The sequence below is a fragment of the Amia ocellicauda genome, chromosome 13 (assembly GCF_036373705.1).
Source record: "Amia ocellicauda isolate fAmiCal2 chromosome 13, fAmiCal2.hap1, whole genome shotgun sequence".
Lineage (NCBI taxonomy): Eukaryota > Metazoa > Chordata > Actinopteri > Amiiformes > Amiidae > Amia > Amia ocellicauda.
In genome coordinates this window covers 9,202,679-9,229,314 of record NC_089862.1, presented here as the reverse complement: position 1 = coordinate 9,229,314, position 26,636 = coordinate 9,202,679, and the positions used below count along the sequence as shown (strand labels likewise).

At 40.5% G+C, this 26,636-nt stretch overlaps 1 gene segment (V, D, J or C); it reads right to left on the bottom strand.

Annotated features, from left to right (window-relative positions):
- Nucleotides 1–10,141: 10,141 nt before the first annotated feature.
- Nucleotides 10,142–10,935, bottom strand: LOC136766423 (immunoglobulin kappa variable 3-15-like). The segment is given in 2 exon segments: nucleotides 10,142–10,464; nucleotides 10,828–10,935. Coding segments are annotated over 2 exon segments (381 nt in total).
- Nucleotides 10,936–26,636: the final 15,701 nt, after the last annotated feature.

Below are 26,636 nucleotides of genomic sequence, written 5' to 3'. Positions count from 1 at the left end.
GTCAGAGTGAAGTCAGTTCTGGATCCACTGCCACTGAATTGCTCTGGGATCCCAGACTGATGCTTATTTGCAAGATATATCAGTAGCTGAGGAGCTTGTCAGCTTGAATCAGTGTACACTGCACTGCTGGTTTTACAGTTGACGGTGACTGTCTGTCCTTGTGGATCAGATTTCACTGATGAGGGCTGAGTCACAGTAATCTGTCCACTGGATTCTAGAATTGACAAAACAAAACACAATATCTATAAATATATCGGATTGAAACATTTTAAAGTTAATGCATTTTAAAGTGGTATCCTTATATGTTGCCAATGTTTCCCTGACAAACAAATACATGTAAGTCTCTTTTTAATATCTCTTATCCTGAGTGCAGATGGCGAGAGCCCAGATGAAGATGATGATGAAAGTCATTGCTGTTGTGGATTTTGTTGCCATGAAGGGCAGCGTCATGAAGTGTTTAACTCACAGGGCTATAAACACTCCCAGAGCACTGAAGCATGTGCTGCCCATGCAAAGTGGCTCTTCTATGCAAATTGTCTTCCTGGGTACAGTGGGTACTTGTAGTAAAGCAGTGCTGTGAACACAGGCTTGGTGCTGTGTGTTCTGACAGAGCAAGGTTAGCAGTTTTGGGATTTTAGGACTAAAACACAAAGAAGATAGAGAATCAGAACAAAATCATATTTGTGTATATAACAGTGATGACTGTTGTGATGAGCCTTTTAGAATGAAGTCTTAAGCTGTGGTTAACACTACTGCCCAACTGGCATCTATAGGATTAGAAAGGTCAGAATGACAAGAGGAGCATGGTGGCGTTGGGATGTCAGTTAGTTAATTGTAAGGAAGATCCTGTTTTTTATTTTTACTGTGCAATAGCATAATGGATAACAAGAGTGCCAGCGATGGACTGGTGTCCCATTCAGGGTGCACCCTCCATTGTCCCCTGTGTCCACCTAGTGGATTAACGTTGGGGTTCCCGAACACCAGTCCATGGACGGCTGCCAGTCTGCAACTCATTTAGTGTCGGTCTGTAGCATATTTAATTCTGCATGCTATCACACTCATGTACTGTATTGCTATTGCATTTTTAATTGATATATTTTTTTCTTTGTACGAGTGAATGTCTGTATGTTTTACATGCAATATCATGTATGCTGGCTGTATACTTCATATTGTGGTGTTCAGCCATACTTTAATACCACAAATAGCTGAGTTTTAAAACATTTGGAAACCACTGGATGAAAGGAGTGCTCCGGCCACCCCTTATGTGTTAATAGCTGCATCAGTGTTGATTGTAAGAGCTATGTCTCATGTCACTTTAACTCATCTGAAGAGGAAACGGTATCTGGGGCTCCAGTATCTCCAGGCTGCTGTTCTCATGGATCTAGTGTGATGTAAATAGCCTGTTTCATTACATCATTATTACTTTAGGAACAGCAGTGAGAAGTTGGCCTTTTGTTATGGTCACTTTAATAATAACCACAGAGCCAGTGTGCTGTGCAGTGTCCTTAGGAACAGCAGCAGGATATCGGCTTCATCTAATGCCCCCTCTTTTATAACTCCAGATCCAGTGCAGAGTCCAGTCCCATATACTAATCAGACGCAGGGAGACAGTGGTCCAGTGTGGGGAGTGGCAGAGCTCTGATAAAGGCTTGTGTGTCGCTGGGCTCTGATCAACAGGGCTGGTGTGGAGAGAGAGGGGCAGAGAGAGCCAGACAGCAGCAACACACAGGCTGCTCCTACTGCACTGGGGAGGGTCTGTAGGAGAGAGGGGGGATGGGGCCGAGGAGGGAGTGAGAGAAGACCTCATTTTCAGATGTGATTGATATGATTATGTACACTGTGTATCACTGGTCATGTCCTGAGGGAATAATATTAATGTATTATAATAAAAAAATATCAACAGCATTGCTATCAAAGTTTAATTATTAAATGAGATGTATATTATGTTCCATACTTAAATATATGCACAAACACACATATATATTTCTACATATAATGATCCTTGAAGTGAAAATAAAATAAATAAGTAAATAAAAATGATAATGCTAATCTTTTCTATTTTAAACATTAGACCACATGGTTGGAAACTCATGTGAGAAAGTATTTGAAATTAATGTTTATCATATTTGTAACTTACATACACCTCCAGCACTGAGTCGTCCCAGACCTGCAGCTGTTCTCAGCCTCAGCCTCCTCTGGTTCCTGTTTATGAGCCTGTAGAGCTGAGGGAGGTTTTTGTACAGACGTGTATCACTGTGTGAGAGGAGTGCTATAGCCCTGCTGACAGTAGTAATCTCCTGCATCTTCAGCCTGGACTCCACTGATGGTCAGAGTGTATTGTGTCCCAGATCCACTGCCACTGAATCGCTCTGGGATCCCAGACTGACGTCTAGTGGCATAATAGATCAGGAGTTTAGGAGCTTCTCCGGGTTTCTGTTGGTACCAGGCTAGGTTGCTGCTAATAGAACTACTGGCTGCACAGCGGATAGTGACGCTGCCTCCTGGCTGAAGAGAGTGAGCTGGAGGAGTCTGAGTCATGATGATCTGTCCAAAGGACTCTGAAATAAAGGAGGGAATCAGACTAATTGTTAATTATCAGAACATAGCATTAATTAAAACAAATTAAAGCCTTAAACATAACTGTCTAATTTATAGTGATTTTAAGTTAGTAATACATCTACAGAATATAGTTTGTGAAAACATAATGTAAATTATACATTTTAACTACAAATGAAAATGCTTTGTTTCCACAAATAAAATAACTTCTATACATTGAGAGATTATATTACATTATTTTAATTTAAGTGTATATATTTATTGACTTAAAATAACGCTTACCTTTGGGGAGGGAGGTTAAAGAAAAAATATTGTTTCTATTAATGATAAAAAAAAATTTGTTAAAAAAATAAATAATAATGTCTTACCCTGAGTGCAGATGGCGAGAGCCCAGATGAAGATGGTGATAAAAGTCATTGTTGTTGTGGATTGTGTTGCCATGAAGGGCAGCTCTCAGTCATGAAGTGTTAAACTCACAGGGCTATAAACACTCCCAGAGCACTGAAGCATGTGCTGCCCATGCAAAGTGGCTCTTCTATGCAAATTGTCTTCCTGGGTACAGCATCACTTAAAACAGTGTTATAAATACAGGCTCTGTGCTGTGTGTCTGACAGAACAAGATGAGCAGTTTAGGTTAAACACTCATAGGACAGCAGGACTAGACAAGCAGATTTTCAAGTCCTCAGTTGTTGTAGTGTGGAGTCTTACAAATGTCATTAACTCCATCAGTTAGTCTTCAGAAAACTGTGTCTGGAGTCCAGATTGGTCTTTTCCTTGTCCTCACTGGCCCTGAGGACAGCACTACTGCCCCACTGGTGTGTTTGGGGTTTGAAGGGTCACAAGACCTTGACGATCGCTATAGCAATGAGACAGAACATTGTCACTTTTGATTTATTGTAATTACCCATCTTCTTACAATTACTTGATTAACCACAGCAGTGTTATGTCTCCCTCTTGTTGTCAGTGTTCAGTAACTACACACTGTGCTACTCACTTGTTACTAACAGACATCTGAAGAGGAAATGGTTTGCAGCTCGAACATCTCCAGACTCCTGCATCACCTGATTGCCGTTCTTACAGATGAGGTATATTGTGTATTGTCCAGTCTCTCTGCTCTTTAGAAACATGTGACAGTGACCCAGGGTGGTTAGGGCCAGTGCTCTGATAATGGCTGCTGTCCCACTGGGACCTTTCTAAAGGGCTTGTTCCTGTTCAGGATATGTAGTGGGATCCCACAGGATCTTAGGATGCCGTACAATATTTCTGCAATATTTCAAAATGCAGTTTTGATTGACCTTTCTATTGACTGAAATATGTCAGCATGAGCACTCTCGATATGATTATTAGAATTATGTGGTTTATCCTAATCATGAAAAGTTTTCTTTGAAATCTTATATAATTTATAAGATATTTGTATTACCAGTTTTGTAATATGACATATCAATGTTAAACTAAACTAAATTTAACTAAAGGAATGTAAATAATATGCACAATGATTGTACAAAATCCTGTGAACAAAGGTCTGGATGGACAATAGCTGGAGTGAGCCTGGAGCTGCGGCCTGAACAGACCTGTTGTTAAACACTGATGCAGCTATAACCAGCATGGACTGTTGATACTACATGGAAGCTGCAGGATGATTGAATGCTCAGTAAATCCCATGATTACTTTTTCATATAAGGCTTAATCAACATGCTAATCAGGAATCCCAGACTGACGGTTTGTTGCACAATAAACCAGGAGCTTGGGAGCCTGGTCTGGTACCTGCAAGTGCTAATTGACTGACTTGCTGTACAGAAGATTGAGACGCTGCCTCCTGGGTGAACAGACTGAGCTGGTGGAGACAATCTGAACAATCTGCCCATTGGACTCTGGAAAATAAGTACTGATTGAAATAAACAAATCATTCTAATGAATACATTGATTTAAAATCACAACATACCAACCATAAATAGTTATATTGATATGAATGTAAGTGGTCTTTGAAATATAATATAGTAATTCTTTTGAATTCTCATCTCTAGTAAAGAGCCCCAGTGTCCCCAGCAGCAGAAACAATGACATCATTGTTGTGTGTCTCTGTGACTCTGAAAGGGCTGAACAGTGTCTGATCAATACTGTGAGTCTTAAAGGGTTTGCAGCAGTGAGGCAGGACAGGCATGCAAAGCAGCTTCCTGTATACAAATCCTGTCACAGACAGTTAGATGAATACAGGTGGGTCTTGATTGGCTCTGGCTACAGTTTTATTTCAATTTTTACCACAGTCTGAAATGACATTATAGTATTGTTGTGGCTGACTTATAAAGAAAAACAGTTTTGACATTGATTTTCACCCTTTATTCACTTTTATTGTGTTAAATGATGATAATGATGATGATTATTGTTATGTCTGTGTGGAGATGCAGACATTTTGATATAGTGTTAACAGGATATTTATTCTTCTCCATCTTCTCATTTATGCAGATTTGTTTACTCTACAGTTTTGGAGCACTCAACATGAAACCTTATAGTTATGTGTCTTTAACATACATGATGATTGCTTATACTTTTTGTATGGATCCGCTGAACGAAACTGGAGGTGTACTTTTTTTCTGTGCCATAATACGGAAGTTTTCATGCTAAACTGCTAATCTGCAGGAGCCATTAGAGCTGTTCAAGTTCAAATCCGAAGGTCTTTCTTCTTTCAGGTTGTAGAACCAGGAGCAGCCAACAGAGGGGAGTGAGGGCAGAGAGCGACAAGTCCAGGGTCTAAAGTGCAAATCTTATCCAAGACAACCATAGACTGTCACTACCACTTCCTGTGGTGTATGTTATAAATAATTCCCATGCCGTGTCCACATCTCTTAATTTCAATGATCAATACTGCAGAAATTAAACAAAGGTACTCATCCATGCAGGGATGGTTATATCCTTGCCCTTCCTGTCCCAGTTTTCAGCCCAAGACTTTAGTGTGTTCTGTGTTATTATCCACACTTGGGTCCTACCTCCAACACAGAGCAGGTTTCATCTGGTTACACTGAAGAAAGAATGAAGCTTGTTGAAAGAGACAGGAAACAATTAGTGCAACAGTGTTCTCTGGAATTATGTCATAGGGCTCTGTGTGGACCTCTCAGTCATTAAATGAAATACAAACTGTGCTGGTAGAAAGATTTTGGGTCGGCAGTTCTAATCAGAATTTATGACGTGCATGTAAAAAAAACAGGAACACACAAAACCCAAAAGTAAACTTCAAGGAAGTACAAAGCATATATTTCCATTCTGGGACATACCCTCAAGGGGCTTAACATTTTAAAAACAGTGTCTGATTGGTCATTTCCAATAACTATAGCAGTGATTTCATTGGCATTCTACAATAAGCTTTCCCATCTCATCAATATTATCATTACTTATGAATAACAATCATTAACCTCTAAATTGCTAGCTACATTGGAAGGTCATTTGCATTTAATATGTTGCAAGAAATGAATTGAAGTTGCTGATAACAAAGAAGTGATAGAAAAGTTAAAAGAACATGTTCCTTACAAGAGTCAATTCATAGTTACTGAAGAGAGAACTCCAGGGTCACAGCACAAAAAGGACAGAGGGAAAAAATATATATATATATATATATTTGTCCCCTACAACACACAGGGATATAAACACTCCATGTGTACTGAAGCATAGTTTGAGTTAATCAGATCCACAGGCCAGCAGAATGTTTCTCTGTCTGTTTGATATGAAGGAAGACTGACCAGCAGGGGAGTAGAGGGAGCTGTCCGGTGCTGAACCTCCAGCCGTCTGACAGAATAGGGGCTGAAGCTCACAGCCCTTCCCAGAGCCAAGGCTGGGCTCCACTGATCTGCCCTCCCTCCTCCCTCTGCAGCGCCCTTGACACATTCACACAGCACTCTAATGTGTCAGGACTCCTCTACTGACACAAGGACATGCCATTGACAGGGAACAGTCTGTGATCTCAGTGTTGTCCAGATTCCAGGACATGTTTGTGTTTCAGGAAGGGAAGGGACTGAATGCTGCAGGCAGTGATCAGCTTCACCACAGAGAGGATAATGTTGCTGTCCACACAGTCTGTGTATGACATTTGAAAGCAGTATGTTTTTTACTTAGTTCAGTTTTAAAACAATCACAAATAATGAATCATAACTTTACTTAACATCCAGGATACAGATATTGCATGTATAATAACAATGGGATTAGACTGCACAGGAGCCAACAGCGTGTTTAGTAATATTAAGCAAGACATAGTTGTGGTCACAGGCAAGGGTCAGTCAATCAGGCAAAGTGTGTGTCAGGGGAAATCTGGAAATCAAGGTCACGAGAAGTCAGGTGGAAAACTGGAGATGAAACCAAAAGAACTGCTTGGAGATGATTCACAGGGAATACAAAACTTCATGATAAGTGAGAGCCTAGGAGGGGATTAAATAGGGAAGCAGATGACCTGGATGATGGTCAGCATGTGTGTGGTAAGTAATCAGGGTGATTGCTGTGATGATTGAATGATTGCATGCGGGGAGCTGGGAGAGGAGACCGGTATGGATGAGGCAATGAGGCGACCTCTAGTGGGGACCTGTGGAAGTGCTGTTAGACAGGGATACTAGAAGTGCTAGACAAGGCTGTGACAATCTACTATTCCATCTACTATTGGCTATACATTACATTTTAATATTACCACAATAACTATAACATTATATTTCATAATGAATCTGAAATAATAAAATACCCAAATTAGTATTTATAATTTAGAATCATCACAACTTCACAAGTAACACCTGTGAACACAGGTGGGATTTGATAGGGGTAGCTGAGAGCGTAATCCAGTGTTTAAGGGAGAAGAATAGTAATGGAAACAATCCATGACTTGCTCAGAGGCCTGATTTCAGATTAATTCTGTTTTCAGAGCATCAGTGTAAAATTCATCCACATCACAGTTTCAGATTGTTTATTGGTGTGAAATTCCCTCTGTGATGCATTTCAGGGATGTATTTTATAGATGCTGTGCCCCTGTGCAGTCCTGTCAGCTCCTTTCTTCTCCCTATCCATTATAGTGGAGTAAATGAAATCTTAAAAGAAATCTATGAACACTATCACTATCACTTTAAAACATGGGTTAAGATTAATTAATACATATAAAAATATATGAGTGGGTATATCCTCCTATCCTCTGTGCAGTTCAGCTGAGGGATGATTTTGTGTGGCTGTGTATCACTGTGTGCCCACCCAGACTACTGGGGTTGTGTTCAGTCTGACAGTAGTAATCTCCTGTATCTTCAGGCTGGACTCCACTGATGGTCAGAGTGAAGTCAGTTCTGGATCCACTGCCACTGAATTGCTCTGGGATCCCAGACTGATGCTTATTTGCAAGATATATCAGTAGTTGAGGAGCTTGTCCTGTTGTCTGTTTATACCAGGCCAGACGATCACCATGTGAATCAGTGTACACTGCACTGCTGGTCTTACAGTTTATGGTGACTGTCTGTCCTTGTGGATCAGATTTCACTGATGAGGGCTGAGTCACAGTAATCTGTCCACTGGATTCTAGAATTGACAAAACAAAACACAATATCTATAAATATATCTGATTGAAACATTTTAAAGTTAATGCATTTTAAAGTGGTATCCTTATATGTTGCCAATGTTTCCCTGACAAACAAATACATGTAAGTCTCTTTTTAATATCTCTTACCCTGAGTGCAGATGGCGAGAGCCCAGATGAAGATGATGATGAAAGTCATTGCTGTTGTGGATTTTGTTGCCATGAAGGGCAGCGTCATGAAGTGTTTAACTCACAGGGCTATAAACACTCCCAGAGCACTGAAGCATGTGCTGCCCATGCAAAGTGGCTCTTCTATGCAAATTGTCTTCCTGGGTACAGTGGGTACTTGTAGTAAAGCAGTGCTGTGAACACAGGCTTGGTGCTGTGTGTTCTGACAGAGCAAGGTTAGCAGTTTTGGGATTTTAGGACTAAAACACAAAGAAGATAGAGAATCAGAACAAAATCATATTTGTGTATATAACAGTGATGACTGTTGTGATGAGCCTTTTAGAATGAAGTCTTAAGCTGTGGTTAACACTACTGCCCAACTGGCATCTATAGGATTAGAAAGGTCAGAATGACAAGAGGAGCATGGTGGCGTTGGGATGTCAGTTAGTTAATTGTAAGGAAGATCCTGTTTTTTATTTTTACTGTGCAATAGCATAATGGATAACAAGAGTGCCAGCGATGGACTGGTGTCCCATTCAGGGTGCACCCTCCATTGTCCCCTGTGTCCACCTAGTGGATTAACGTTGGGGTTCCCGAACACCAGTCCATGGACGGCTGCCAGTCTGCAACTCATTTAGTGTCGGTCTGTAGCATATTTAATTCTGCATGCTATCACACTCATGTACTGTATTGCTATTGCATTTTTAATTGATATATTTTTTTCTTTGTACGAGTGAATGTCTGTATGTTTTACATGCAATATCATGTATGCTGGCTGTATACTTCATATTGTGGTGTTCAGCCATACTTTAATACCACAAATAGCTGAGTTTTAAAACATTTGGAAACCACTGGATGAAAGGAGTGCTCCGGCCACCCCTTATGTGTTAATAGCTGCATCAGTGTTGATTGTAAGAGCTATGTCTCATGTCACTTTAACTCATCTGAAGAGGAAACGGTATCTGGGGCTCCAGTATCTCCAGGCTGCTGTTCTCATGGATCTAGTGTGATGTAAATAGCCTGTTTCATTACATCATTATTACTTTAGGAACAGCAGTGAGAAGTTGGCCTTTTGTTATGGTCACTTTAATAATAACCACAGAGCCAGTGTGCTGTGCAGTGTCCTTAGGAACAGCAGCAGGATATCGGCTTCATCTAATGCCCCCTCTTTTATAACTCCAGATCCAGTGCAGAGTCCAGTCCCATATACTAATCAGACGCAGGGAGACAGTGGTCCAGTGTGGGGAGTGGCAGAGCTCTGATAAAGGCTTGTGTGTCACTGGGCTCTGATCAACAGGGCTGGTGTGGAGAGAGAGGGGCAGAGAGAGCCAGACAGCAGCAACACACAGGCTGCTCCTACTGCACTGGGGAGGGTCTGTAGGAGAGAGGGGGGATGGGGCCGAGGAGGGAGTGAGAGAAGACCTCATTTTCAGATGTGATTGATATGATTATGTACACTGTGTATCACTGGTCATGTCCTGAGGGAATAATATTAATGTATTATAATAAAAAAATATCAACAGTATTGCTATCAAAGTTTAATTATTAAATGAGATGTATATTATGTTCCATACTTAAATATATGCACAAACACACATATATATTTCTACATATAATGATCCTTGAAGTAAAAATAAAATAAAAATCCAAGTCAATAAAAATGCTATTGCTAATCTTTTTCAAATTATTGTGCTTAACTTTAAACATTAGACAGAATTGTTGGAAACTAATGTGAGAAAGTTTTTGAAATGAAGGAGTATCTTTAATGTTTATCATATTAGTAACTTACATACACCTCCAGCACTGAGTCGTCCCAGACCTGCAGCTGTTCTCAGCCTCAGCCTCCTCTGGTTCCTGTTTATGAGCCTGTAGAGCTGAGGGAGGTTTTTGTACAGACGTGTATCACTGTGTGAAAGGATAGCTATTATACTGCTGACAGTAGTAATCTCCTGCATCTTCAGCCAGGACTCCACTGATGGTCAGAGTGAAGTCAGTCCCAGACCCACTGCCACTGAATCGCTCTGGGATCCCAGACTGACGTCTAGTGGCATAATAGATCAGGAGTTTAGGAGCTTCTCCGGGTTTCTGTTGGTACCAGGCTAGGTTGCTGCTAATAGAACTACTGGCTGCACAGCGGATAGTGACGCTGCCTCCTGGCTGAAGAGAGTGAGCTGGAGGAGTCTGAGTCATGATGATCTGTCCAAAGGACTCTGAAATAAAGGAGGGAATAAAAAGATGAATTGTTAATTATCAGAACACAGCATTCATTAAAACAAATGAAAGCATTAGACATAGCTGTCAGATTTATATTTAATTGATTTTAAATTAGTAATGCATCTACAGAATACAGTTTCTGATGACAATGTAAATTATACATTTTAACTACAAATTAAAATGGCTTGATTAAAATAACTGCTATTCATTGAGAGATTATATAACATTATTTGAATGTATTTAAGTTAATATATCTATTTATTTTTAATAACTCTTAACTTTGGGGAGGGAGGTTAAGTATTGTTTTATCTGTTTCTATTAATAATAAAAAAATATTTGTTAAACAAAAAAAATCTCACCCTGAGTGCAGATGGCGAGAGCCCAGATGAAGATGGTGATAAAAGTCATTGTTGTTGTGGATTGTGTTGCCATGAAGGGCAGCTCTCAGTCATGAAGTGTTAAACTCACAGGGCTATAAACACTCCCAGAGCACTGAAGCATGTGCTGCCCATGCAAAGTGGCTCTTCTATGCAAATTGTCTTCCTGGGTACAGCATCACTTAAAACAGTGTTATAAATACAGGCTCTGTGCTGTGTGTCTGACAGAGCAAGATGAGCAGTTTAGGTTAAACACTCATAGGACAGCAGGACTAGACAAGCAGATTTTCAAGTCCTCAGTTGTTGTAGTGTGGAGTCTTACAAATGTCATTAACTCCATCAGTTAGTCTTCAGAAAACTGTCTGGAGTCCAGATTGGTCTTTTCCTTGTCCTCACTGGCCCTGAGGACAGCACTACTGCCCCACTGGTGTGTTTGGGGTTTGAAGGGTCACAAGACCTTGACGATCGCTATAGCAATGAGACAGAACATTGTCACTTTTGATTTATTGTAATTACCCATCTTCTTACAATTACTTGATTAACCACAGCAGTGTTATGTCTCCCTCTTGTTGTCAGTGTTCAGTAACTACACACTGTGCTACTCACTTGTTACTAACAGACATCTGAAGAGGAAATGGTTTGCAGCTCGAACATCTCCAGACTCCTGCATCACCTGACTGCCGTTCTTACAGATGAGGTATATTGTGTATTGTCCAGTCTCTCTGCTCTTTAGAAACATGTGACAGTGACCCAGGGTGGTGAGGGCCAGTGCTCTGATAATGGCTGCTGTCCCACTGGGACCTTTCTAAAGGGCTTGTTCCTGTTCAGGATATTTAGTGTGATCCCACAGGATCTTAGGATGCCGTACAATATTTCTGCAATATTTCAAAATGCAGTTTTGATTGACCTTTTGATTGACTGAAATATGTCAGCATGAGCACTCTCGATATGATTATTAGAATTATGTGGTTTATCTTAATCATGGAAAGTTTTCTTTGAAATCTTATATAATTTATAAGATATTTGTATTACCAGTTTAGTAATATGACATATCAATGTTAAACTAAACTAAATTTAACTAAAGGAATGTAAATAATATGCACAATGATTGTACAAAATCCTGTGAACAAAGGTCTGGATGGAAAATATCTGGAGTGAGCCCAGAGATGCGTCCTGAACAGACCTGTTGTTAACATGCAATAACTGCTGAACCAGCATGGACTGTTGATACTACATGGAAGCTGCAGGATGATTGAATGCTCAGTAAATCCCATGATTACTTTTTCATATAAGGCTTAATCAACATGCTAATCAGGAATCCCAGACTGACGGTTTGTTGCACAATAAACCAGGAGCTTGGGAGCCTGGTCTGGTACCTGCAAGTGCTAATTGACTGACTTGCTGTACAGAAGATTGAGACGCTGCCTCCTGGGTGAACAGACTGAGCTGGTGGAGACAATCTGAACAATCTGCCCATTGGACTCTGGAAAATAAGTACTGATTGAAATAAACAAATCATTCTAATGAATACATTGATTTAAAATCACAACATACCAACCATAAATAGTTATATTGCTATGAATGTAAGTGGTCTTTGAAATATAATATAGTAATTCTTTTGAATTCTCATCTCTAGTAAAGAGCTCCAGTGTCCCCAGCAGCAGAACCAATGACATCATTGTTGTGTGTCTCAGTGACTCTGAAAGGGCTGAACAGTGTCTGATCAATACTGTGAGTCTTAAAGGGTTTGCAGCAGTGAGGCAGGACAGGCATGCAAAGCAGCTTCCTGTATACAAATCCTGTCACAGACAGTTAGATGAGAACTGAGCCATGGAGACACATGGCATTTGACAGGGCATCTATTACTGCCTTAATCTATTTGTAAGCTGTCACAGGAAGAGACTAGGGCAGATCATTTTAAATTATGTTATTATTCACTGGCTTTTTGCACATTTTCTATTATATTTATTTTTCTTTGACTGCAATTTTGTCTCCATTGGCATGTGATACCAATGTGCGGTTCTGTAAATGGTTTAGTATGAGCTCTCCTAGCACCGCATGACTAGACAAAGAACAGCTCTATGTTTTAGTACTGTGAGTTGTATGCAGTACTTGATATTATTGTTTGCGTTTTCACCGTGGATAATTGTTTTAATGGAACTGTGAAAGTCAGTCCTCTGGCTTCACTAGAGGCTCAACAATGTTTTCTACTTCATCTGCTAGTCTTCAGGATCAGCAGGGGAAACTGTTTCTGTAGTCCGTGCTCTTTTCCCTCTGTTACTAAAGAGTAATAGACTCACTGGGCTCTGTTCAATAGGGCTTGTGTGGAATCACAGGACAGAGAGAGCCAGATGCCTCTGAATCCTCTGAATCATTCAGTTCATTGGCAAACTTCAGACGGGCCTGTACATGTGCTTTCTTGAGCAGGGGGACCTTGCGGGCGCTGCAGGATTTCAGTCCTTCACGGCGTAGTGTGTTACCAATTGTTTTCTTGGTGACGGTGAAAAATATTTTGCAAAACTTGTAAACTGTAAGTTAATGTAAATATATTATTAAATGTATTTTAGATCTAATTTAGGAATATGTATTTTGAACTGAAAGCATTTTCCATTATATTGAATGATATCCACATATTTTTATAATATATTGCAATATTTTTTTTTTCCATACGGGGAAAAGGCAAGACATTAATACAAAAACAATCTGTTTGTCAATGAATTTGATTAACTGAAGTAAACCGGTCTAAATCCATACCTGCTGCATGGTATATTCTCACCGTCCAGGAGGTGATATTGTCAGGGCAATTATTTGTTCTGAACACACAGCACTGTGTTAATCACACTCTCCACACTTCATGCTATTCCTGTCGTGTTGAGTGGAATAAAGAGCTCATCTGAATGGGTGTCATCATATGTTCTGTAAAGAGCTGTTCTTTCTCCTTGGAGTTTTCTTGCTAAACTGCTCATTTGCTTTGTCAGAAAACACAGCACTGAGTCTTTGTTTATTACAGTGTTGTGCAGCTTATAGTAATTGTGGTAATATTAAAATCGAATAGTTTTAAATCTCTCTCCATATGCACTTGGGATTTAGAATATGAACACAAATTGAAACTGCTTAAACTGAAAGTGAAGTTAAAAACTATTTCATCATTTAGTTGTCCTGCAGAATGTATGTCTCTGTGAAAAGTACATGAAACCACTACTCAATTACAGAGTAGTTGTAATTCCTTACTTTTAACCCCAGCAATTTGGTAACCACATGCAATTGTAATCTAACAATCTAAAAGGCCAGTACCTGCTCATGTTTCAAATCTTTGTTTAAAAATGTCCAAACTGGCCTTGAAGAACTGAGACAATGTCTGACTTATTGTACAGTCAGTATATATTCATTAAATTGAAAACGTATAATTCTGAAAACAGATATTACATTATTATAATACATGAAACATGCAGTACCTTAAAACACTGTCCTCCATAGCTACATGTAGCTCAGTGTTGTTACTGAAGCTCAGTGTGTGTGCAGTGCAGCTCCTCACAGGCTGTGTCCCATTTCACTGCCTTCACCCTCAGCACCTGCAGTAGGTCTCAGCTGCAGCAGTGCAGTCTCTGTGCAGTTCAGCTGAGGGAGGTTTTCGTATGACTGTGAAGCACTGTGTGAACACATCCTTACTGTTGAGATAGTGGTACCTCTGACAGTAGTAATCTCCTGTATCTTCAGGCTGGACTCCACTAATGGTCTCAAGACGCATCTCTTCCGACAGCACTTGTAATATTAGTCCTCTATCCCTGCTAGATAGCACTTCAGCTTATTATGCTCCTCGCATTCTTGATTGTTTTCCTCCTTGCTCCCTTTCCCGTAGCCCTAGTCTGTAACCCTATATCTTGACAGCACTTAGCTTTCACCGTCCAGGATGTAGGAAGTCTCTTACTGTACTTGTGTAAATTGTAATTGGAATTTGTAAAATGTATTATTTTGAATTGCTATGTTTTAGCTAAGTTGAATTTGTAATGATTGATGCCTTGTACTTCTCTGTATTTTTGCACTTATGTTGTAAGTCGCCCTGGATAAGGGCGTCTGCCAAGAAATAAAAAAATAAATAAATAAATAAAAAATAATAATAATAATAATAATAAATAATGGTCAGAGTGAAGTCAGTCCCAGATCCACTGCCACTGAATCGCTCTGGGATCCCAGACTGACGGGAAGTGGCAAAATTGATCAGGAGTTTGGGAGCTTCTCCAGGTTTCTGTTGGTACCAGGCTAGGTAGTTGTTACTGTACACTGCACTGCTGACTTTACAGTTCACAGTGATGATCTCTCCTTGGTGAACAGATTTCACAGTTGGAGTGTGAGTCACAGTATACTGTCCACTGGATTCTGAAAATGAAAAATGAAAATAAATCAATGTATACATATGTTATATAAAATAAAACAATTTGATTTTGTCTATGAGCCTGTTTAGATATTACAAATAAATACATACAAAATCAAAAATAATTAAATTAACACATTTCTTACAGATGGCGAAAGCCCAGATGAAGATGGTGATAAAAGTCATTGTTGTTGTGGATTGTGTTGCCATGAAGGGCAGCTCTCAGTCATGAAGTGTTAAACTCACAGGGCTATAAACACTCCCAGAGCACTGAAGCATGTGCTGCCCATGCAAAGTGGCTCTTCTATGCAAATTGTGTTTCTTGGTGCAGCTGCACTTATAGCCAAGCAGTGCTGTGAACACAGGATTAGAAAAGACAGAATGACAAGAGGAGCATGGTGGCGTTGGGATGTCAGTAAGTTAATTGTGAGGAAGATCCTGTTTTTTTATTTTTACTGTGCAATATCATAATGGATAACAGGAGTGCCAGCGATGGACTGGTGTCCCATTCAGGGTGCATCTTCCATTGTCCCCTGTGTCCACCTAGTGGATTAACGTTGGGGTTCCCGAACACCAGTCCATGGACGGCTGCCAGTCTGCAACTCATTTAGTGTTGTTTTGTAGCATATTTAATTCTGCATGCGGTCACATTCATGTACTGTATTGCTATTGCATTTTTAATTGATATATTTTTTTCTTTGTACGAGTGAATGTCTGTATGTTTTACATGCAATATCATGTATGCTGGCTGTATATTTCATATTGTGGTGTTCAGCCTTACTTTAATACCACAAATAGCTGAGTTTTAAAACATTTGGAAACCACTGGATGAAAGGAGAGCTCCGGCCACCCCTTATGTGTTAATAGCTGCATCAGTGTTGATTGTAAGAGCTATGTCTCATGTCACTTTAACTCATCTGAAGAGGAAACGGTATCTGGGGCTCCAGTATCTCCAGGCTGCCGTTCTCATGGATCTAGTGTGATGTAAATAGCCTGTTTCATTACATCATTATTACTTTAGGAACAGCAGTGAGATGTTGGCCTTTTGTTATGGTCACTTTAATAATAACCACAGAGCCAGTGTGCTGTGCATCCAATCTTCATCTAATGCTCCCTCTTTTATAACTCCAGATCCAGTGCAGAGTTCAGTCCCATATACTAATCAGACACAGGGAGACAGTGGTCCAGTGTGGGGAGTGGCAGAGCTCTGATAAAGGCTTGTGTGTCGCTGGGCTCTGATCAACAGGGCTGGTGTGGAGAGAGAGGGGCAGAGAGAGCCAGACAGCAGCAACACACAGGCTGCTCCTACTGCACTGGGGAGGGTCTGTAGGAGAGAGGGGGGATGGGGCCGAGGAGGGAGTGAGAGAAGGCCTCATTTTCAGTCTCCAGACCTTAATCCCATAGAAAATCTGTGGAGGGAGCTGAAGGTTCGAGTTGCCAAACATCAGCCTCGAAACCTTAATGACTTGGAGAGGATCTGCAAAGAGGAGTGGGACAAAATCCCTCCTGAGATGTGTGCAAACCTGGTGGCCAACTACAAGAAACGTCTGACCTCTGTGATTGCCAACAAGGGTTTTGCCACCAAGTACTAAGTCGAAGGGGTCAAATACTTATTTCCCTTATTAACATGCAAATCAATTGATAACTTTTTTGAAATGCGTTTTTCTGTATTTTTTTGTTGTTATTCTGTCTCTCACTGTTAAAATACACCTACCATTAAAATTATACACTGATCATGTCTTTGGCAGTGGGCAAATGTACAAAATCAGCAGGGGATCAAATACTTTTTTCCCTCACTGTATCTCAGCCAGTCGAAGAAGTTCCTGCTTAGCACCGGAAGTGACTGCTATCAATATCAGTTAAAGTGAAAATTACTTTCTATACCCGTTGCCTATAAGAGCTCCAGGATAATGGTGAACGATGTCCAGCGTATGTAAGAGTGTTAGCCAATCGGAGAGCAGGGAGACAGCTGTTGTGTGCTCCTGTGTACTGGAGACTATGACATCTTATTATCATGGCTGTACAATAAGATGACCAATTAATTAACTCAGGACCATTTAGGCGATGCTGGCGGGACTTGAAGGTTCAATCAAATATTCCTCTTGAAAGTGGCGACTGCAGACCCTAGTATGAGGGGTTATGTTGAACCCCTCACACAGAATATTTCATATCCACTTTCTGTGAGTATCATCCATGGTAGGGAAAGTATGAAAAGGAGCTCAGCATGGAGTTGAACTCAGAGGAAGCCTCAGGCAAGATATTTGTCTCAGTTTAGACTTTATTATAATAGCCTTTTCTCATGTTCCATTAATTCGCTAATAGTGTTTTCTATGTAAATTGTCATCCTAGTTATAGTGGGCAGTTGGTACAAAGCAGTGCTGTGCACACAGGCTGGGTGCTGTGTCTCCTGACAGAGAAGGACTAGCAGTTTAGTTTGAACAGTCCCAGAGCAGCAGGACTAGACAATGAAAACTCATCACAGTTGGACCGGAATAAAGTGTGGAGTGTCTGTATCAATCAGGACTGTACTTTCTATTGACAATCTTGAATGCTGAGCTTGTGTTGCAAATTATTACACCTTACACCCTTATCCCACACTGCAGATTTGTTTAGTTTTAATTGTCTCAATCTCTACTATTAACAACAGTGCAAAAGCAGGATTATATAAGAGTAGCAGTATCATTACCTTGGCACTTTCTCTCTGGCTTCTGTAACACTGGAGCACACAGAGCCGGCTGGGGTAGAGATTGATTCAGTCTGTGTTGAATCTCAAACTTTTCACCAGAAATTCTTCAGACAAAACATACAAATTAATTCCTTCAGTCAAATTGTGTGATGGTTCTCACTGGCCCTGAAGGTGTTCCATCCATAATCTCAAACTATTCATCAAAAACATCGTGTTTAGGTGACAGGGTGTGCAGAGCCTTTTGGTTACATTGTTATTGTACTATACTATATTATAATTCTTAATATGTGTTATTACTATACATTTTGAATAGTAGTGATTCTCTGTCTCCCTCTTGTCGTTTTGTGAAGGATGACCGTTTTGAATTCTTGCACCTATTTTCAGGGCATGCAAATACAGATTCATTCAGTTGAGCCCCTAATGCAGTGGTGTCAAATTTAAGGCCCACGGGCCGAATACGCCCCCCCCCATGGTTTTAATCCGGCTCCTGCAAAGGTGGTGTATCATTAAGTAATGAGGCCTGGGACAGCTTGTAAATGCGGAAACTGCGTGTGAAAACTACAATTCCCATCATCCTTTGCGACTGTCATTGGCGGGAGGTAGGGTTTTAACAGCCAATCACAGGCTGAGTTACTGTCCGCGCTCCTGTGCTTTCAGTCATCTGCAATAAACTCAAAATGTCCAAGAAAAGAAAAATCGACAAGGGAGGTTTTAGCAAAGGTGGGAGTGGGAATATCTGTTTGTGGAGCAGAGTTTAAAACCTGCATGCCTCGTTTGTAAGGAGAGTTTAGCCGTGATTAAATAATTCAATATATGGCGGCACTACGAGACTAAACACAAAGAGAAGTGTGGGTGTCTGTTGAGAGAGCAAAGCTGCACAAAGGCTGCATTAAAACAAACTACAGCAAACCATGTGTAGCAGGTGGCTGCAATTTAAGACTAATAGGGTTTCTCAGTTTGATGCTTTGTTCCCTAATTGTAACCGGTGACCTAATTGACTAATTGTCAAGATGTTGCTGTTATTTTGCGCAAGAGACGCTCTTTCCCAGAGTCGGGGCCTCTAGAGCGCTGCTGTTGGGAAGCCTGGCTGCATCGCCTAAGTGTTGTGTTGTGTTGTGTTGTGTTGTGTTGTGTTGTGTTGTGTTGTGTTGTGTTGTGTTGTGTTGTGTTGTGTTGTGTTGTGTTGTGTTGTGTTGTGTTGTGTTGTGTTGTGTTGTGTTAAATCACATCTATGTCTAATTATAGCGCAAGATTGGGTGGCGCATTTCGCATCCTGGCTGTGGTTGCCCGACGTAAATGTTTTTATTCTCTTTAGTGGTACAACGTTGCATTTGAGATCTGAATATATTCAATTGTTAATTGCGTGTGTTTTTATTCTAGCGAGCATCAGTCGCTGTTTTCACAATATTGTGTTGTTTCTATTGGTTTTGTTTTTTAGTTTGCGATATTTGGTTCGTTGTTCTCTTGTAATTGTACTGGTGTTTGGTTTCAAGTGTGGTTATATTTTACGGTTTTTTGCTGTGATTAGTTTGTTCTGTTTAAACTCCTATTTTCGATTAGTCTTTTGGTTTGATTAAGATTGCTGCAATTACAAACTGAGAAGTTGCATGCTCTTAACAAGACCTTTGGAGTATGGAGCATTATAAGGATCAAAATCCAATCTTTAATTCATAAAAAAATAAGTGATTCAAATTCATTAAAAAGTAGTTCGTTTGTCAAATGAAATTAAACAAATCATTTGCCAAATTAAACTAAAAGATCAATTGGAAAACGGCACAATAAATTAATTGATTTATGAATTAATTTACGAATTGACTAATTTATGAATTAAAGATTACATTTTGACCCTTATAATGCTCCATATTGGAGATCGCAGTATGCAGCTCGTTTTTAATTGATACAGTCCTGCATCAATGACACCCTTAGGCGCAGTTTTAGCCCTTATTACAGCGCCGGTACCACAGAGCGCCTGCGCGCTGCGCAGTCCTTTAAAAATGTTAAAATAAATGTCAGCTGGTCTACATGCGATAGATCTGGTGTTGAATCTACTACTACAGAGAAATATTTGGCCTGTTGGATTTCAGCTGCAATTATGTTCTTAGTTTTATGGCCCATTAATAAGATAAACTCTTCCCATATTCCAGAGGACAAGTAAGAGGGCTTACCTTGACCCTTCTGTCCATGCTTCGTGGTGTGTTCTTGTGAAAAATAAAAAATAAAGGTCAAACTCCGCTATCAGTTCAAGCAAACCCAGGTAATTCCCATTGTGTGGGGATCCCAGTATTTCGTCATGCCCTCGGAATGAAAGCCCCCTCTCTCCCAAAAACTTGATAACAGCTACTACACGCCCCACAAACACAAACCAAACCCACAGTCGCTGCTCCTCATCAGAGGGACGGGTCTCCGCTTGTGCTTTTACAGAAACTCTGCACTGCGGCCCCAGACACGACGCTTGAGCCGGTGGCGCCGAGGCGTCTGAGTGCTGGGCTGGTAGAGCTGCTCCATAAACTCGATCTCTCCGGCTCTCACTGTTGCCACATCGGGGGATTTTCCCCTAAATTTGGGGGATTTTTAAGAGCCCAGGGGAACATTTGGGAGCAACATCTTTATGGGGGAAATGGTGGGGGATATTCTTCTGACACTGAGGGCAAGACGGGGCCTGGCTCAGAGCCAGAAGAAAACCAGGTCATTCAAACTGATTTCATTTCTATACTGTGAAATGTCAGACTGAAAGTGGTTGCTGTTAATGTTTGTCTTGTTTACTTATTTCACGTATTTTTGTACAATTTTGTGGTGACGAGTTCTACATCAACATGAATGTGAATTGCAATGTGAAGAGCCCGTGTCACGCCCTGTAATGCAAGGGAGCAATGAGAGGCTGTGGAGACACTCAACGGAAAGCACGGGTTGATTGAAAGGAATACAAGTAGATTTAACACTTTTTTTTTTTATGAACTACTCGTTTTTTCTATTTGAATGGAATACAAAATGTAATAGAAAGTTGTCTCAGATCAGACCACTGGACAGAAACACCACCAAGACTGACATTTCATGTTTCTGTCCTTGTGTTACAAGTCACCTACAGACTGTTGACAGAGTGGACGAGGGTCTACAGAAGAGCTTCCCCATCCTGGAGTCCCGACAGTCAGGGTGAGTTTTGTTTATTATGTCTTAAAAAATATTATAATTAATATATAAAAATTAAAGTATATATCATATGTAATTCAAATTATTATACAATTATGTTTAACACCAATCGAAAGTATAAATCACATTAACGTACATAGTAACACAATGATACATATGATACAAAAACATGCCTTAGCGTTTTAGGGGTTGGAGGCAGATTTGACAGTGTTTAAATGGGGAAACGTTTGGAAGCCCTGGCCTACAGAGTCATTGTGTAAGCCCTGCTACCCGCTGTCAATGCAGTTGTTGGCTCGGTGTTAGACAAGTGTCTAAAAGAGTAATAGATTAATAATACCCCGGTGCTACTGGTAACCTTTAAGTTTACATCATCATTTTTGTAAGTGTTGGAATATGTTGACATAGATGGCAGCATTGTGTAGTAGTGGTTAGGGCTCTGGACTCATAACTGGAAGGTTATGGGTTTAAATCCTGGGTGGGGCAGTGCTGTTGTACCCTTGAGCAAGGTACTTCACTTAGATTGCTCCAGTAAAATGCCCAGCTGTATAAATGGGTACAAATGTAAGTCACCCTGGATAAGAGTGTCAGTTAATTGACAATAATAATAATAATAATAGATGTCTAGACCTCCACAATCTTTAACCTTGTACTTGTTATAGTGTACAATTTATTCAGTATTCAACTGACTCAATATTATTCACTTGTAAAACACTAAATTTAAATGATTTATGATGGGAAAACATCTGTTTAACACTGAACTATTATGGAAATTACACTTATTGTGATTGACAAACCTGAACAGCTGTGTGGCCATTCAACACCGTCTGATTAAGATACAAATCTCTAAGTTGATAAATTTTCCCACCTTTAATTACATTACATGTCATTTAGCTGATGCTCTTATCCAGGGCAACTTACATTTGTACCCATTTATACAGCTGGGCATTTTACTGGAGCAATCTAAAGGAAGTACCTTTCTCAGGGGTACAACAGAATTTGTACCAGCCAGGATTTGAACCTTCCAGTTATGAGTCCAGAGCCCTAACCACTACTGCACAGTGCTGCCAGAGGGTGAGTGAACAAGTGCACACGGTGTTCAGGAATGTTGATTGATTGATTGAGGGGAGCTGGGAGAAGTGACTGGTAAGTAAGGGTGATGGTGTCATCTAGTGGGAAAAAGTGGAAGTGCTTGGACTGGAAGAAGAGTGCTGGTCTGTGGCCGTGGGACTGGTAGGCTACAGTAATATTGCAGCAAACATCTGTCCTGCTTATTTATTCATTATATGGGTATTTAAAAATACATAAAAACACCACAAAAAGATCTGTAATGCATTAATTTTATTTCCGTAATCGTAAATTAACACAATTTACTGAGAACTCTTACCAAAAAAACAGGCCTGTCACAACCTGTTAGGGGTGTATACCAGCATTACTGCTGCAACTCTCCCGTAACAGGTAGCAGCAAAACTGCAGCAAAATCACAGTCGCCCATGCAAATTAGGTTTCTGCCACCTTCACTTGCAACCAGTTGCAATCATTATCTCAGAATAAATAAGCAGCGCAGGTGTTTCTGGTTGCAAGAGAAAGGAAAGCAACCTGATTTGCATGGTGAGTTGTGAGTTTGCTGCAATTTTGCTGCAACCGGTTTCAGGAGGGTTTGAGCAATATTGCTGGTATAGACCAAAACAGGTGCGGCAGGCCAATTTGTTTATTAAGGGACCCTCACACAGTGAATTTGGGGCAGTGTGGTTGAGATCATGGTCATTCAGTAGCGGCGAATGCGCCTCCTCTTCGCGCGCTTGGTCTTGCCACTCGTCTCTGCAGTCCCTGAAACACAGAGCAAAACACACGTCACTATCTCTGTCCCCCTTCATCGCCTCCCCACCCTGTCCTGTTACTCTGGCTTCTGAATTCGGTTCAAAGCTCAAGTGTTGCAGGAAACTACAGAAAAAACAATTGCTACACCTCTGAAATACATTTTCAAGTGCTCCTTATGAAAACCAACTAACCCACTGGAGAGAGACGGCGCGCTTCCCACTGAGAGACAAAGAGTACAAACGCTACAGACAGAGCTCTGCTGATGAGGCCGTCAGGCGCAGTGTGCGGCTGTGTGATACGCAGGAGGGACTGACGTACACGGCTGTTGCAGGATCAGCAGCAAACTAAGACATATATAAGCTATATGCTGTTATTAATGTTATCTATCTCATTTCATGGGAAAAGGTGCCAATCTGTTGCTGCCAGAAAAATGAATAATACAAGCGCTGCCTTGTTGATTGACATGTGGTAGAAAATGTGGGCAAAGCTGCCATCTTGCCAAGGGCTACTGTACGGCTGCAAATGCTAACAAACAATACAGATATATGTAATAAAGTCCAATTTAAGACTGTTAATTAACGACAGACTATTTGGCGGGTTAATTGCTGTACTGTGTAAAACTAAACAAACCTGTTTAAGCTGTGAATGTGTTCAGTATATTATTATTAGTGCAGTATAATCTATTTGTGTGTTTCCCGAATTCAACGACTGGACCATGTTTGCTGCGCTCAGCAGCTTTTAGTTTGAAGATGTATTGTTTCAAGTTTCATGAGTGTCAGTATGACTGAGTAGATTCAAGGTCCCTTTCAGGATTTAAAATCTTTACACCAGGGGTAGTCAATAGGCGGCCCGCGGGCCAAATCCAGACCACCAGATGCTTTTGACTGGACTGCGAGAATAACTTTAGTTAACTTTTTTTCATATATATTTTTTGATGTAATGTTACGGAGGTTTGTTGCACTCAGTGCTTGTTATTGTGTGGAACCAAGTCACAGCAATTCCTGGTTATTAGCCAATAGAAAGTTATGTATTAATATTGGATGTCCTATATAGAGCTAGTGTTCCCTATAGTTAGTCAGTGAGTTGATTGCACACAGATCTCTGCACACATTCTGGACTGGGGCAAGAACGGCACTTTGTACTCGTCAAAAAAAACCAAACAAACAGGTATTTGGTTTTCCTGATTTCTATAAATAAGAAGCTAAAATGTGCATTGTTTGTCATGTGGACATATGTCAACCTCGCCTCTAACATATAAAAATGCATTCACACGACCGGGGGGTCACGGTGCCATAGCTTGTCTTCACCTAGAAACTGCTACGTCAGCGGTGGAAACAAATGATTTCCAATGCAGGTGCATATTTCAAGCAGCACACACATTGAGAGTTGTGCCCTCATTTTTCAACACTAATTTTGTGCAGTGCACAGTGAGACAAAGGGAAATTGTAAATACTTGAATCTAAGAAGGCACAAAATGCTTGAAAGTTTGTATTATGTTTATCTATATGACTACTAATCTTTAGCGAATTAAAATGTAAGTGGTCTGAAACGGTTTTAATACTAATATTTATATTTATTTAAACATTTTATGTTTCTATTTTGTCAAATTAATGTACTAAATATAAGCAATGGAGTATATTAGTAATTCACAGAATTGTGTGGGTGTGTGCTGGAAAGGGTCATTTGAAGGTGCGACCTCCCCCGATATCTGGACCTTGACTAAACCTTGACCAAGAAATTTGGACCCTCACACAAAATAATTGACTACCCCTGCTTTACAGCAACACATACATTATACATGAATTGTTAATCATGCAAGTGTCAAGACAAATATTGATGTCTAGTTGATTGTAATGTATGAAATAGATACACTCACACAATTATATGATCATAAGTGAACAGGGGTAGTCCTGAAAAGTTATGCTTTTTCTTGTATGTGATCATGCTTTGGCTCAAACATTGTGTGTGTGTTTGTGCAGCTTCAGGGCTGCTGCTCACACTGTACGTACCGCAGGTGTCGGCTCCTCAGCCTGCCTGGTGTCGCTCAGCTCCTGGGCCTGAGCGATGACTGCGGGCCTGAAGCCCACGGTGGGGCAGACGGAGGGCTGGGCGCTGGGCAGCAGCCTGTTGGCCACTGCGCTGGCCAGTCTCTGCTGCAAGACTGGGCTCTTCTCCAGGCTGGGTATACACATTTTATTTAATTTTAATGTATTTATTGGTTTGAATTTTAAATATATCATACCTGAGTGTGCGGGACGAGAAAGTCAGACTTTCAGATGCAGCTGTCTACATTGTGTGTTTACCAAGGCAATGACAGGGTTGACAGTATATTAAACCTGAGCAGTGAGCAAGTGAGGTTTATGTGGCTAATTATATTTGACACTTACATTCTTTAAAAATTATGTATTTGAGAAATGAGATTGAATTAGAAAAATACATCAATCAAACAGTACCTTAAAACACTGCCGTCCTTTGCTATATGCAGCTCAGTGTTGTTATTGAAGCTCAGTGTGTGTGCATTCTGGGAGTTTTCATGCTAAACTGCTAATCGTGCTCGGTCAGAACACACAGCACTAGCATCTTGTGACATCTTTGCTACGTACCTACTTAGTAAGACGAAGGTGAGTCTCTCGTTCGTATTATTAGTCAGACATTAAATAACTACGCAGGTTAGTATTTATGTCAGGTAACTTCTCGTTATATATATATCAGTCTCATTTACGTTTAGGTGCCGAGAAAGATCCAATCATTACTTGTTACCACAATTTCCCTTAACTGATTATTATTCAATGATTAAGGATAGGTAGGGCCACCAATAATCTAATGTCTATTAACTTGTGTCAATTTCAGACTAAACAGTTAAACAGGAATTAGAAGAAATTTCTCGGCGTTGACAGATTTTATTTCTAAACTTATCAACAAAACAGTTTAATGCAACACACATTTATATTTAAGAAAACTAAATGATATTACAAAATTTTAGAGTTATGAATCACAGATTAACATTTCTAATTGATTTCTCAAATGTCATGAATCATGAACTCCAAACTGTTAAACTTATCTGAACTTCGTCGCAGAGAGGCCTGTCTGGCTTCGGGCTCAGATAACAGCACACGGCACGAGGTCCGTGTGGTTGGAACAAAGGCAGTCCGGTTCGGCTTTGTCCAAGAACTTCCACTCAGTCGATGCACCTGGAAGTTGGGGTTTCGCGAAAGTAGAGTCGTTTCCAAACAGATTTTCCACTGGTTTGAAGGCTCCAAGGTTGTGCACAAAATCTTCTTTGTAAGCAGGGGTTCCACCGTAGTTACTTGAAGACAAAGTCTTTGAGGAAAGCAGGACCCTGTTCGTTCCAAGGGTCAAGTTTCTTAAGACTCAAATAGCTATTTAAATGACTGACACTTTCGTATACAGTCGACTTAGTCAATTGTCCAGCTGTAAAACTCCACTGATCAGGTGGGCACAGGCGGGCAACGCAGTCTGTAAAGTTCTTTATTAAATAAAGTCCTTTAAAAGAATTCTTCGTACGGCTCAATCTCCTTCTCCCAGTTTAACTCTTCTGTTGCCGGCAAAGACTTGGTTGGTTTCTGGTTCCGGTTCTGGCATCAGAGCTACAGGTTGAGCTGTGGCAGAGAGTTTCTGGTTCAGGTGATAGAGAGAGAGAGAGAGAGAGACTGACTGTCCGCTGTTCCTTATAGTCTGTCAGATCAACAGGTGATTGGTCCCCGAGTTCTTGAGATTGGATTTCGGTTTCAGCCCCCAGTGTCCTAT